Consider the following 14,851-nt stretch of genomic DNA (forward strand, 5'->3'; position numbering starts at 1 on the left):
CATAAAGCTTTCATTTCCTTAACTTTACTTCGCTATCAAACTTGCTTCCTTACCTTTCATTTCATTACTAATTTTAGTCAATATTCATTTGTTACTGTGTTATAATATTGAATGGAGAATTGGGCTGAGAGAGAAAAATCATTTCTTTCAGATTATTTCTCCACAGTTCCATAATGCAGTATAATATATATTCTGTTAAAAGCTACAAATTAAAATGTTATTAATTTTTTTATTTCTGAAGAGATTAAGAGCTTGTGAAGACGTACGTTATTTTAGCATGAGCTTTCTTCTCTACTGTCATGTGAAAGTTAGGGAACGTCCAGTCCAAGCTGAAAGATACCTATTATGACTTTTATAACAGATGATGCAGTAATTAATTTTAATAATAGAAAGATAGGCATCAGGTGGTGAATGGAGTGCTGAGATAAAATATACTCACAGTTGTGGTATCATGCATAGTAATATTTGATACAATAAAACAATTTCAAAATATAAGTGGTTTGGTTTTTTTTTTTAATGTTTAAAGAAGGATTGGAACAAAAAGGCCAGCCTCCTTCTCCCACAAAGAGCAAAGCAGAGCAGCCTGAGGACCTGCAAGATGATGGTGAAGGTAGGTGGTGTGACAGGTTTTCAGAGCTATTCATCAATTTTGCATTTTGAGGGGAAAAGTTTACTCTGAATTCTTGGAAAAGAACTGGAAAACTTTCATTTAAGAATGTTGTTTGCATACACTTGAGAAGTTCCTTTTGGCCTAGATAGTGAGATTGTAATTCTTCTGAAGTGTATTTTGTCTCAAGGTAGATTCAGAATTACAAATGCTGGTTTTATGTGATGGGCTACTGATTATTGCTGCTATATAATGAGAAATTGTTGCTGTTTTATCTCTAACCTACTCTGACTTTATGTAATTAGTAATGAAAAATGTAATGCATGTTGTGCCGGGCTTGGGTTGTAGTTTGGTTGGTTAAGTTGGTCAGGTAAATCAGCTACCTGCTGCAAAACATGGAGCAATAAAGTACCTGCTTTCCTTTTCTACAAGAAATTTTTGCTGTATCCTTTTCCACTCCAGTTACGGTGTTTATGGCTCTAGACCTTATGCAGCGTATTACATCTATCCGTGGTCAGAAGTCACAGGTGCTTAACATTATGCCTATAGTGTTGTTCCTGTAAGAGCACTTTCCTGCGCTTGAGTCTTCACAGGGCAACTTGTCCATGTGTACGGAGGTAAATGTGGTCTACGTTGCTCTAAAACTGGGTCGAAGTATCTTTTTTTAATCTGTACCTCATTGGGAGAGTTGCTAATAGATGTTACTATCAAAGACTTATTTTCAGAGTGCAGAGTTTCACGTTGCTCTTCTCTGTGTGGAAGAGCAAAATGCCCCAGTGCTGGAGAATTCCCCTTACATGAGATAGTTAAAAGGATGAACCTTACGCTAATCCATGACAGTTCCTTATCATGGATTCTCTTTGAGCTAATGTTCCTCAAATGACATGTTTCATTCTGCACCTCAACCAGTGGCTCCATGATCTTCATCATTTTGACCCAGCGCTGTGCATTTGGCTCCTAAAATTATTCTGACTGGGGTATAGTGTAAGTCATAAAGAGCAGAAAAATGTTAACATCTATCACTTTAAGTAACTGCTAGTAACATACTGTCACTAACATTGTGACTGGTTGTTAATGGCAAGTACTTAAAGCAATAGCTGTCATCGCCCGGAAGGTGTGGGGGGACCCAAGAAATCTCATCCTGACTGGTTGTCTTTCCTTTCATGCTGCACTAAACCCAACTGAAATTAAAATACCAATTTTATGTTTGGATTAGAGAATTCGGTGATGACAAACCACGTGTCAATTTGTATGCAGGCTAAACGGTGTGTGGGATCATGGTGTCATTTTCCATATGCCTACATAGGCGAAACAATGATAGTTTTTATGATCTATTTTTACATGGAGTGTGGCTAAAAGCTTTAATTGTATCAATGTCTTTAAAAAAAAAAAAGAGGATGGGGAAAAAGCATTGCAAAACTGTAAGGTTTTCCTTCCATTAAAAAAATAACTGATGTTGTTCTGCTAACTGTTTCTGTGGCTTACTAGCTACGCTTTCCTAGTTTACTGTGCCTGTCAATGTTTCCTGGTGACCTGCGGTTCACTTTGTGGACCACAAACAAATGCATTGGAAGGGTGAAGTAAATAGTTTGGCAATAGAATGATTGCATTACCCTCGAGCTGTAAAATGCCTGAACTCCTTGAATTTGATGCCGTACAGGAGATTTTGCTGATGCAGAATTGAGGCTTGTAACACATAATCACTGCTGCGGAATTTAATCTAGCTGGTGACGGAGTCCTCTTCTCCTTAGGCAGGAATCAGGCCTGTAATGTTTAGGATTGAAAGTCTAAATTTAGACTTGAGGGTTGTTGTGATAGAGGAAAAAAAGGTAATTAAAGTGTTTGCTGAGGGCATCTGGAGAAGAAACTTGGATCAGATTTCTGTGGCATTACCTGTGCCTCTGTTTTGAAGAGGAATCAAGCAGTTCGGCTCCAGACGCTGAATTCCTATAAAGTTGCCGAGCGGCTAGAGTCTAATGTAACACACCTGTGAGCCATTTCCATTGCAGTAAATGGGATTTGCACACATTTGTCTGAGAGCAGGATTTCGTTTCTACTGTTCTAATTATTAGCTGTTGGCTTTGACTAATTAAAGGAACTTTTAATGGGGAGCCTTGAAGATTATGAAAGCTGTGAATATGTAACATGAACCAGAAGTACATGTCTGAGTAATTTTATTTAGGTAGCAGTTTGTTTTCACTTCCAAAAAGCTGCCTTTTTCTTTTTGAAAGAACTTCTGAGTAGCTGATGCATATAAACAGTCTCAAATAAAACACAATAAAGGCAAACTCTGCCTGAGGTCAACTTTGTTGAATTTTCCTTGTGGTAAAACTGAAGTGCTTTGTGTTCAGTGTGTTTTAACTTTGGGAGAGCCCACGTGTTTTAGGTACCCCAAGTTTAAAAAAAAAAAAAGGGGGGGAAACAAATGAAAAAAAACCCCATAGCTTTCAGCAATAGAAAAAAGTCCAAAGATACTTAAATTTAACAGAAGATATTATTTTCCCCTTGGTAACATGACCAGATATAAAATATTTAACAACTATACGCTGCAGCACAGGAAGAACCAGATATTTTTTCCTCTACTTAGTTGCCAGCGTCCTTTTAGACTGAAGACGGGAATACAACTTGCTATTTTAACAGCCTCATGCATGCCCTTGTGGCAGTCTGTAAAAGCTATTCCACTGAGTTCAGTAATATTTCTGCTGTAATATTTTTCTCCAGCACGCCAAACTGGTTCATTGGCTAGAGGTAATGGAGCAATATCATTCCAGTGCATGCAAAAATCTCTGCAGAAGATCAGGGAAAGTGGGCTGCTTCATTATTACCCTCTCTGCAATCAAGGAAAGTCAAATAAGTGGCTGTATGTAAGGAGCTTGTTTTGCAGTAAGCTAAAATAAACACTTGACATGCTAATGAAAGCAATTTTATACTGAACCTCTGAAGTATTAATGGTGTCTGTTATTATGTTATTAGATACATTGTTCTCTGCCTTCAGACCATTGATAGAGAAAAGCAAGTGTGACCTGCATAGTAGATTCTCCTGTCAATGGTTGTATTTAGTAGTTTTTCATTGTAGCGCGGGTTATTGTCTGGGGACATGGATAGACTGGTTACGTGGAGAAACATTCTTTACTCCCAGATTCCCTGCAGTATTTCAGGTTTGACGTGTGAAAATATGCAGTGTAATTTTCTCCCCACCCCCTCCCCTTTCCCAGGTCCCAGAAGAGTAAAATCAACCAGTGATAATTTTGCTTTTCCCCTTGGTCAGGTGCACTCAGTGACTGAGTGATTGTAAACTCTCAGGTGAGAAAAATATGTTGGGCACTAAACAAAACCTACCATATCTTAGCTTCATAACCTAGTCCTAAAGTAATTACATAGACAAAATAGCAGTACTTGTCACAGCATAGCAGCCACGAGTTAGCACAAGTGCCACAGGTCACCGGCTCTCATCCTACTGGTTGTCACCAAGTACAAGCAAACAATTTTTACAAAAGTCTAACAAAACCCAAATTTGAATTGTTCCTTATTTCTCTTAGCTACCTCCCCAAATGTCCTCCTATGTGTACTGAACGGCGAGGTGTGTGCAATAGATTTTCTTGATACTGAGAGAAGCAGAACTGTTTGCCCTTTCCTTCCTTACAGGATTTCTCAGATATGAAATGGAGCCTGCCCAAGAGCTGCCCCATCCATTCCCACCATGCTCTGCAGGTGATCAATACCATATCAAAGATGACTAATACGTCTAATAACAGCAGTACAAATGCCTGATCTTTCTCCTCCTCCAGGAGAAAGATAATCCATGCAGCGAAAGCCATTTCTGTGCCTCCTGAGGTCAGGATCCTCCTTGCCTTCCCTCTAGGGATGTGAAGACAGAACTGGAGCTCTGCAAGTTGTCTTGCTCCAGCTTTTCTCATAAGCTTCTCCCAAAATAAATGGCCAGATTCTTCCTGATAGATTGATAGGTTGTTGGTCTCACACAGTCACCTTAGTTGAGGCTCAGTGTATGTGCGAGGAACTGGTCTGTGGAACTGGGATGAACTTTGTCTGCTTTCTGTTCGCTTAGTGGGAAGGAGAGCAATTTGATGGATAAGCCAAGCCAGGAAGGTCAAAATGAACGCAAATCACCTTTAAGATAGTTGGTAGAGTTGGTTCCTTTGTCTGATGGGGTCATCACACTATCGACCCCTTGGCTTTCAAGGGCAACATCAAATGGCTGAAATGTTGCTCGGCAGTGTCAGGAATCTGAGGCTCAGCAGCAGGCTCCTGCCTTGCTCGGTGGACGCTCTGTCCATGAGAGATGTCAGTTCAGTGTCTGGAATACACAGTAGAAATGAAGTGAAAGAGAGTTGCATCTTATCTTGACAACTCATTGGTTCAATTAGGTAGGATGCTCACCGAGAGGGAGACACCCTGGCTCCTCATCCCTTCTCCCCATAAGTTTTTGTCCAGTGACAAAAAGTGCATAGTCTTGGGACTAGAAAATAAAACTAATTTTATGGCTTAGTCCTTTAATTGTGAGATTAACACAAGGCTTTCCCCTTCCTGGTCCTCCTTTACATACCACGAATTTTGCAGCTTTGCTCCTCACTCCCTAGCTTCATGGAGAGGGATATAGTCTATGCACCCAGCGAAGTCAACAGCGCTTGGCTTGTGCTGCTTTTCTCCAAGGTGGGCTTAATCTTCCCCGGGGCTGGGGGGATGCATATGACAGCTGCTGTGTGTTGCCAGTACACAGTGATGTTCAAAGCATCTTTTCTAAAGGGCCTTCTAATACTGTGCAGGCCTGATTGTCTCTCTCTCTAAGGTATGGATGAATATTAACTAGATTCAACTTCTGATTAGTTTTAAAATGTTCCTCGGTTTATAGCAAGCAATTCTTTTATCATTTGAGAAATTGTAGCTACATTTCTTCTTTGCATCCCGCAGGGCAGTAATATTCTTCAGTAAATTTCAGCTCTACTCATAATCTACTAAAAATGAACATCTAGACACATAATTATACTTCAAAAACACACACTCTCTTACTCAGCCTTAAAAGTGCTACTTCTTATTAAGATAGCTTAGAAGTTACTGTATTCTTTTTGCCACCAAACCAAATCCTTAAATAAAATTTTAAATTAGGATAAAGTACGACAGAAGAAATTCCCTGGGAAGCATGTGTATCAAACATGTCTGTGAAATGTTTCACCTTAATGCAGATTGGTTATATTTAAAGTGATGCTATTAACCCCTATCCGCTTTGGTTGATAGCTTCTTTTTTCACTTCTGTTTTCAAGTCTACCACCTGTCTTGACTGATTACATCTCTCAGAATATTGGGTGATCACCTTCCACTTAGCCAGAGTAAAAACAGGACGTTATCTGTATTTTTATTTGTATTTGCTCTCCAAGAAAACCTTTCTTAGAAGAAGATTCTTTTCATTGCTGAAGTGGCTTCTACTGTTTCATTAAACTGCTGTGCAGTGCCTACACAAGACAACTTGAAAATGCAGCTCATTTCGTCCTCTGCCGGTGACGTGCAGTCCTCTTGTGTTGGCCATTTACCCATTTGGGTTTCTTTTAGCAGCCAAATGCATGTGTGTGTAAACCATACCAGGCAAACAGTTTTAATTCCTGTTTTCACACTAGCTGCTTTGGAGTAGATTTTCTTTCTCCTGAGATGAGCTAAGGTGCAAAATACTAAGTTACTAAAGTGACTAATGCAATGTTGTCAGAGGAGGATTATACACAGTGACAAACCAGCGTACCTGCAGGGGACTCATCTGTCAAGGAATTCATTTCTCATTTTTAACCATGATGTGAATAACAGTAAACCATCGTGATTGTTCAGGTCCAGTGCAGAAGGCAGGGCTAGTTCCTTCATTCTGAAAGATTGATGCAAAGTAGTGCATGTTTTGGTTCACATTTTATGCTGGTTTTAACAAGTGTGATCTCCTGTGTGGCTTCTCTGTCCATTTTCTGCACTTTGTTACATTGCCACATCACGTGATTTTGTGACCTGTATGCAAAAAAATTGAAACAGGTCTCGTGTTTTATTTTGACTGTTGCTTGGAAAAGAAGCTGTGCCGCAGTCCTTAGCAGTGTGTAGTTACCTAGTCTCTTAGGCACACCAGAAAAGTATGAACGAATAATAAATTGACATAATAATGATAAAATTTGTGATTGTATTGTGCGCTTTCACATATAGGGTCCCTTTTCTTTCTCTGTCTCTTAGGTAGGACTGCCTGTTGTAGGGCTGGGAGTGCAGGCTCCTCCGTTCTGCTCTGAGCTCTGCCTCACCTACTCTTCAACAGGCATCAGCTCACGTGAGCGATTTCTGTCCACTTTGGTGTGCTCCGGGAACAGCCATAATGCTTGTGCAGCACAGTGTGTGTATTTTGTGCATCAAAATGCCAACCGTGTCTTTGTTCTCTGTGCAGGCTGCATATGACGTCAAGGGTATGATGTCCGTATTCTGGTTGTGTTGGACAGCTCAAGCCTTCTGGACATGTCTGCTTTCATTTGTTTTGAACAGTCACAGTTGCAGATTGTCAGAAATAGCGATGATCAGCATCTTTGGCAATGAAATTTTAGATGTCTTGCCTTGCCAGGCACCTGTATTGCAAAATCTAAGTCGTGCTGTATGTCAGACAGAAGAATTACACCCAGTGAAAAACTGGCCTAGCACAACGTTCCCAGCACTGTTATGTATGGAATGGGTTGGGACAAACGTGAGTGCTCGTGTCTTCCAAGTGCCTAATTTGATGCTGTAGCAGTTGTTCCCTGGTTCTTCCCTGGCCAGGAAAGGTATAGTGAAACCGAGTTACTTGCCTAGTGAGGCAAGGGGAACACGCCTAGTGACTTCAGTGGGCTTTAGATTAGACTCCTATATTTCTCAGGATGTTAAATAGGTGAAATACAATAGTGTTATTTTTAACCTCTGAGATAATCCCCACGAGCTACAGTTTTCTCATTCCTTTCCCACACTCCTCGACAATTCTTGACAAAATGCTGCATGAAAATGAAAACCTGTCATTTATTACGCTGACAGCTTCGCTAGGCTGGGTGCGTTGGCAGCAGTGCACTCAGGTCTGCGTCTGCGGTGAGGTAAGTCGTAGAAGCAGCACAGAGGGAAGAAGTCTCATAACTCCATTAAACAATTACTGCAGATAATTCTTTACTAACCCGTCTTAAAATTTACCCCAAAGGGGTTATATACAAGTAGTGATTAAAACTGACCTAAATCATAATTTAATTAAAAGAAATTAAAATGCAAACTGAAAATGTTCAGTAACCTCAGGCCACCACCCTAATGATTCATTTTAATGCGTTTGTAGTTCTACAATAATGGCCTTTGTGTGTACGTGCTTCTTGTTTTACGTCTGATGTCATTTTACCACTGGAATAGTCTCAAAATGGTTGCAGGCAGTATGATCTTGAGTGTATATATGGATATGCGTGTGCTTTCTTCTCATGTTTTAGAAGTTTCACTGAAGTCAGCATATCTGCTCATGTGTGCAGAATATAACAGCTGTAAGATCAAGGCCTATATTTTGAATTTTCTCATTAATTAGTTTCCCTGTTATCCTAGAAGGACATTCATATCATTAGTATGATTACCGTGGCAATATTTTTGTGCTGTAAAAAAGATAATTCAAAACTGGCATCCTTTATCTGCCAGATCTTGGTTTGTATTTGCATTGGTCATGGAAGCATGGCCCAGCTTGAAGAGAGCTTCCCAGGCCAGATGGCAGGAGAGACGCACGGTCGCTGGGCGCCCGCAGAACCAGAGGATGCACCCAGACTTGCAGGGCAAGAGCCATGCGAGGACGTAACAGGGTCAAATCTGGTGCTCGGGAACTTGGTACCTACACAGATACGTGAGAATGGCAAACAAGATGTAAGCCTGAGGCATTAGCCCTCTGTCTCTTTTATTTCTACTTCAGGTTGTTTGAAGGAACCTTAGTCTGACTGTTGACATGCTATGGATGATATAAGTACAGCTTTCTCAGTAGTGAAAATGGTTTTATTATTAATAACATCTGTGTTGGAGGGGTAGAAGTAGACTGGTTTATACTGGTTATGCAGAATTTCTTCCTTTAACTAAAAATACATTATCTGCAATTCTGTGTTGTTCTGGAAAATGTCTTTTTTGCACCAGTTTTTGAGACACTGACTTTAGCCTCAGCGCTAAGTATGCCGCTGACTGCTTGTGAAGGAAGGTACTGCTGAAGAGGAGTAGGTGTGTGAGAGAACCTGGCACTTACTCAGCTCTGAAATGGGAAAAGCCAAGAGGCCAGCAGGCTATTAATATTTTTGACTTGCCATGTTTGTCACAAGAACAGTGAAAGATGTAAAAAGCCACGTGCCTCCAGGCTGTCACACGGAAAATGGGAGGAATACTAAAACTGCTCTGGTGCTGCTGCTGAGAGTTTGTCCTCTGGACTTTCACAGGGATCTTGTCCCAGGCCTCTCCCATCTGACTGCTGGCTTATTATTTATCAGATCATCTGCTTCATTTGGGGGCTGCTACTGCAGCTGGCAGATCCCGGTGCATGCTAAATACCTCTCCTTAACACAGAGTGGGCAGGCACTCACAGAGTATCCGGTTTTCTAGTTTAGTTAGAAGTGCCGCTTGCTCTGCCAGCTTGCCGAGTGTGCTGATTGATCGCTGTTTAGCCGCTTTTCTACCAAATATAAATGCGGGTATATATCATTGGGGGGGGAATTTTCTTGCTGATCTGAAAGAAAAAGGCCAAGAGGAGAGAGCAAGCACCTATCAGGCAGTAGTCAGCTTGGCAAGGGAAAGCAAAATATATGGCCAGAAGTAGGTATTTTAGTGTCTGATGTGCTTATTTGGTTTGTACGGTGCTACTGTAATTCTCAAACTCCTGTTTTTTCAACTGACTGCCATGCCGGGGAAGAGAAACAGATGTTCCCATTTGTCTTTTGATGTGGCTCAGAACCATTTACATTTGCTGGCCTAAAATGACACGACATGTCATTTGCCACTTTTTCTATCTCCTTTGGAGTGAGTGACAGATTGCTGTTCAATTACTAGTATAATAGAAAAGCAGCTATTGTAAGGACAGCTTTCACCTAAAGGAAATGCAATCACCAGTTGCTGCAGTAGTGGAAAGGAAAGGACAGCAGATACTGTAGAAGCCATCCAGTGGGAAAGACATTTTTATTATTAATAATGTCATGGGGAAGGCTCAAGGGAAATGCACTGGGTCTGGCTTTTCTGCCTGGTGAAAAGGAGAGCCTGGGGTGAATAAAAATATGGTGAAAAATTGGCTTGCTACTCTTGTAAAATATATTTCCAGCTCTTTGCCTTGAGCATGTGCTACTTAAAGCCTTTCCATTTGCTCTGCACCCAGCTCCGATGGAGAGCAATAATTACAGAAAGACTCTTCATCAGTAGAAGACACTCGGTGAGAGGCTCATTAGAAGGGTTTTAAAAAAACAGAAAAAACCTGTTTGTCAGACGCTTTGAGTTTAGTCACTTCTTCACCCTATAGTTTGCTTTCTTATCCGTGTATTTGTACTCCGCTTCCTCCCTTTCTCCTGAGATGAAGAGATTCTCCAGGCCAAGCAGAGCTTAACCCTTCCTTCTGACAGTCATTTACTTGAGGATCACTTGTCCACTCTTAATTTTTTAGCATTTCCTTTTCTCTAGTTCTGTCAAAGTCACTTGGCAGGCATAACACATACTTTCAATATGCTGATCAAGATTAATTTTCATGTCACGATCCAGTCAGCCTGGGTCAGAGTACAAGAGGTGAAGCTTCTGCTTAAAGTCTTTTACATTTTTCTTTCTAAAGGAACAAAATGAACTGTTAGGTGGAAAACATGTCGAGAATCCAGTACATATTGCTGTAATTATTGTTCTATTATAGCAGTTTTAAACAGTGAATCTCTAGCAAAATAACAGACTTAGGGTTGACAAAACATGCAGATGAATATGTGCTTTATCTGATAATCTGATGAACCAGATGATCATTTAAACTTTCTTTTGTAGTTTTAAGTTTGCTCTGAGTAAGTGACTTTAACACCCTTGGCAATAAACATGAATGAATCCTTGAAATACCTGGGTTTAGCCAAATAACGCATGGTTATAGTCATACTTGTTATAATGGAGGTAGAAACAAGTATTGTCCGGAAATGCAGTTTTACATTGTAAATGCAGTAAGGTAATTGCTGAAATGATTTCCAGTGATGTATCAGTAGTTACCATTTATGCCTGACCTGCTTTTTCTGAATGTAAAATCTTTCCATGCAAAGCGAAACATGTTGCACTTGCCCGTAATTAAATCCTTTATGCTTTGGCACCACTTGTTTTGCAGTGATGCAATATTCTCTTTGGATCTGACCTAACGGTAAAGATTTTTCAAGTGTCACTGCACTGTTGTGTTACAGGATTGTCTTGAACATCCTGTTCCTTTCCCCAGCTCCTGAGCTAGGTGACTTTATCCCTTTGAAACACAGCCTGGTGATGCAAAGGATTTTTTCCCTTATTTATTAATTGCTTGCTGCAAAGCTTGCGAAGTCCCAAGGCCCCTGTTTTAAAAGAAAAGGGGAGGAAGAGAGAAAAGTTTATCTTCTAGTACAGCTAACTTTCTGTTTTGTGTGTGGACAGGCAGAACGCTGATTTTGAAAATAATTCTTTGTGATTGCAACAGGGGAAGGAAAAACCCAGCTGGTTTTATCAAGGCATTTTGGTCATCCATGTAATGCAATTTTTTACAGGTTAGAGCTCACTAATGTGCTAAGGAATCGCTATAGCTAGTCATCCGTTAAGGCTGGTTGAAATCGGTACCAAGAGTTACCAAGCAGGCAGGAGGCCCGAGTCCCTGCTGATGGCCATCAGCCGCTCCCTGCCCAGCTCTCCCCTCTCAGGTGGGATGTCAAAGTCCTGCTCCATCTCCTCTCCTCCGGAGAGCAGCTCTGTGCAGGGTCAGCCTGGAAATACTTCTCCGCTAGTCCCATCTGCTGGAAGCCGGGATGTATTGCCTGCTGGAGAGAGGGAGAGCCTCATACCTCAGCCTTTAAATATTAGCTGAATGTGGCGTGCCACCAGATGTACGCTTGCTTCTGAAAAACACACGCTTTCTCTGTTTGTCTTCCGTCCGCCTAATTGCATTTGGGCTACTGCTGCTCTCTTCAACAGACTCCATGTGTTAAGTAAAAGCAAGGTGGTGGCGCGAGGAACTTTAACAGTGTTGCTGTAGTAGAAGTTGTAATCAGAAAAACCCAGGAGCCGGAAAAGATCACAGCAAAAAATATGTGTATCATTATCAAGCCATTTACAGGCCTGGGAATGAATTTCCTTTCTCCCAGTATACATGCTCAGCAGTCAGTTTTTCAAATGCCTCGTTAAGGCTGGTACTCAGCTGTTCTCGCCGTCTATCTCGCCATGCTGGCGATGTAGCCATCACATCTGGTCCAGCATGCTGCACTGCAGCCTCTAACATTATTAGGAAGCTAAAAGAGCCTTCTCCATCATTGAAAATACAGACTTCCTGATATATTTCTAATCAGGCCAAGTCAAAGGTTAAGAGAGCTTGCTCTCGTGTCCATAGACGTTCCCAGGGTATTACTGTTCTCGGTGGTAGCTCCCTGTTTGGTACCTGCCTTCCGAAAGAGAGCTGGAGGGCAGAACACGGGTAATGAATGCGAATACAAAGTAGTGGAGAAAATTGGGAATGAATGTGAATGCAAGAAGGAGAAAAATGCATTCAGTCCTAGCAATCTTACTTTGGTTTATTTTGCTCTCTTCTTTGCAGTCATTTGTGATGCATTTTTATACTTTATGCTAAGTGGCATTGTGTCTTTGGCTTTACAATCAAATTCAGGCGATTCTCCCCCTCCTATCGTTACCTTCCATAGGCATTTAAAGTAGGTTCTGCAAGGCAGAAACACAGCCGCTTCAAGGGTCTGGTGGAAATGTTACTGGAGGAAAATCATCCTCGAAAAAACTCTTTATAAAATACATAGACAAAGATCAAGGAACAATTTCATCTATTGCATACAGTGTTTAGGGAAACATACCTTTATTTGGTACACAGATATTTCCAGGGTGCCTGTTGAGATAAATTCTTTAATCTAATCCCCCTTCCTCAGCTTGAGATGTGAAAATGTGACTGTTTTAAATGTAACTGGTTATGGTTGCAGGTTTTTTCAGTTTGCCTTTATCTCTCTCCACTTTTATCACGGCACCTTGCTGTACATTAGCAGTTTGTACTGAATTGGTTACAATTAATAGTGTTGCTGCTGTTACCAATAAAAAGATATATCATAAATAATTTTAACGTGTTTTCCTTGATAGGTGGTAAGGGCGCAGAGGAGAAGCAGAACACCGAAGAAACCAAGGCCCAGAGCCGAGAAGCAGGTTTGTTAAAGGACTTTGTTAGTTTTTCATCCACCTTGGTGAACAATAACCTTAGTCAATCCTATTGAAGGAGAATGTTTGTACATTTTCACCGGATTAGCTCAGGTCTTGAGCAATTCTCCCATTAGAGACCTCAGCTCCATTCATTATGAATGAATGTATTGCGAAAAAAAAGGCTTCCCTCTTCAGCTTACCAGCTCTACGTTCTCCCTTTAAGGTGGACTCCCTCTAGCTAATCCTCTAACTAGAAAGAAATAATTTTCCCTCTGTCTACAACAGAGTAGCCTTCTGCATAGAATAGAAATGGGGGAAAAGGAAATTTGGACAGGGAGGAAGCAGGCTTCTTTTGGTGAAAACTATACTTCTGAAGATTTTAAAGGGTATTTTCAAGTTTTAATAAATTGTCTAGACAAGTCTCAGGGGTTATGAAGATTTAAATCCGTACAGAAAGATATTACATATACTGTGAATGAATGTCAGAGTTCATAAGCAGTGAGTTTTGCAGGTGGCATGCTTATAAATTTATAGTGAGCTCAATGTTTTAAAATACAATGTCACTCTGTTCACAATAGATTTTCTATTATTTTTTTCTGTTTATGGTTGTATTTTTCATCCTACCCAACTCTGTTCAATGCAAAAGACAACTAGAATTAATCAGTTATCAAAAGAGCTGAAGTGACAATCAAATGTCTGTAAATCCCATTATTTCTTAAGGGTTTCTTATAGTGTAGTATTACACGTAACACAATGCATTTCTTGTTGGGTTGGTTTTTTCTCATTGTAGTGCAGGAGGTTGCCTGTACGTACTTAATCCAGAGAGCATGAAACGGTTTTCTTCAGAGCTTGTTTTTTTTTTAAATCAGAATTGAAGATTGTTTTCAGCATGTGGAAGATTGAACTGAAGAAGGCCGACCAGTAGATGCAGCAAAAAAATTTAGAAGGCCGAGATTCTTGACTTACCTGGTTTGCTTACTGCATTGTGGCTGTTTGCAGATGAGGAATTCGTTTGATGAGGGTCCTTCTTTTTGTCCTGTGCATTGGGCACTGTGCAACGAGGTGTTAACAGCTCGTGCTGTCCACAAGTGCTTGAAGTCCTTCTATGTTTCATGTCCTCTTTATCATCTCTTTATGTCTTTGTGCGGGGCAAGCAGTGGGAGGTGAAGCCGTAGGCACACAGTATTACAGAATAAAAAAGATTCCCATGGACCTCAGCAAACTTTGGACCTAGGCGCTTTATCCTCCCCAAGATAAGCATGCAGTGGTATTTTGTAAGTGCTGGAGGACAACCGTGCTTCCTTTCCCGGGTTTTTCACTTTCATGCTAGTCATATTTTAAGCAGGCAAAGGGGACCAGGGAGAAGGGAGGAATGAGTTGCTCTGTCTGAACCTAGACTCTCTTTTGAATCTCTGACTAGGCAGGGGCATATCTTTGCCCGAGCAATATTGAGCTTTTAACCGTACCAAGTACTGCTTGGTGGCTAGCTCGCCTGAGAGCTGGTACCGCTAGGAGCTCCTAGCTCCAGCTGCAGAGGTTCCTCTTAAACCCGGTTATACGCCTGTCTACAGATGCCAAATACAACCCATTGTGCTTGACCGCTGTATTCGCTCTGGTGGGGGGCGTATTTGCCTTTTATTTTGATTTGCAAAATAGTTCAATTGAATGAGGTACATTTCATTTTTCCCAAGAGAATTAAGGAATGTGTACCTCTCTAAATTATTACTTTGCTACTGGAGGTGTCTTAAATGCATTGTTTTTCCCAAAACCATCATTATGACTTGTTACGTTACAAGCTGTCAGAGTTGGTTTATCAGAGCCATGATGTACATTCTTTTGCTATCTCTTGTCGGTAGTCATGTTTTATTACTCTCATGC

At 40.8% G+C, this 14,851-nt stretch overlaps 1 protein-coding gene across 1 annotated transcript in view; it reads left to right on the forward strand.

The window, feature by feature from the left end:
* The window catches only part of MACROD2 (MACRO domain containing 2), a gene marked incomplete at its 5' end in the record, with an annotated part of 83,763 nt that overhangs the window by 20,909 nt on the left and 48,003 nt on the right, over positions 1 to 14,851 (forward strand). The window contains 2 exons of the mRNA XM_009704984.1: positions 527 to 610; positions 12,917 to 12,979. Coding sequence (XP_009703286.1) covers positions 527 to 610; positions 12,917 to 12,979 — 147 coding nt within the window. The remainder of the gene's footprint in view (positions 1 to 526; positions 611 to 12,916; positions 12,980 to 14,851) is intronic.

Source organism: Cariama cristata, unplaced genomic scaffold (genome assembly GCF_000690535.1).
Source record: "Cariama cristata isolate BGI_N322 unplaced genomic scaffold, ASM69053v1 scaffold17047, whole genome shotgun sequence".
Classification (NCBI taxonomy): Eukaryota; Metazoa; Chordata; class Aves; order Cariamiformes; family Cariamidae; genus Cariama; species Cariama cristata.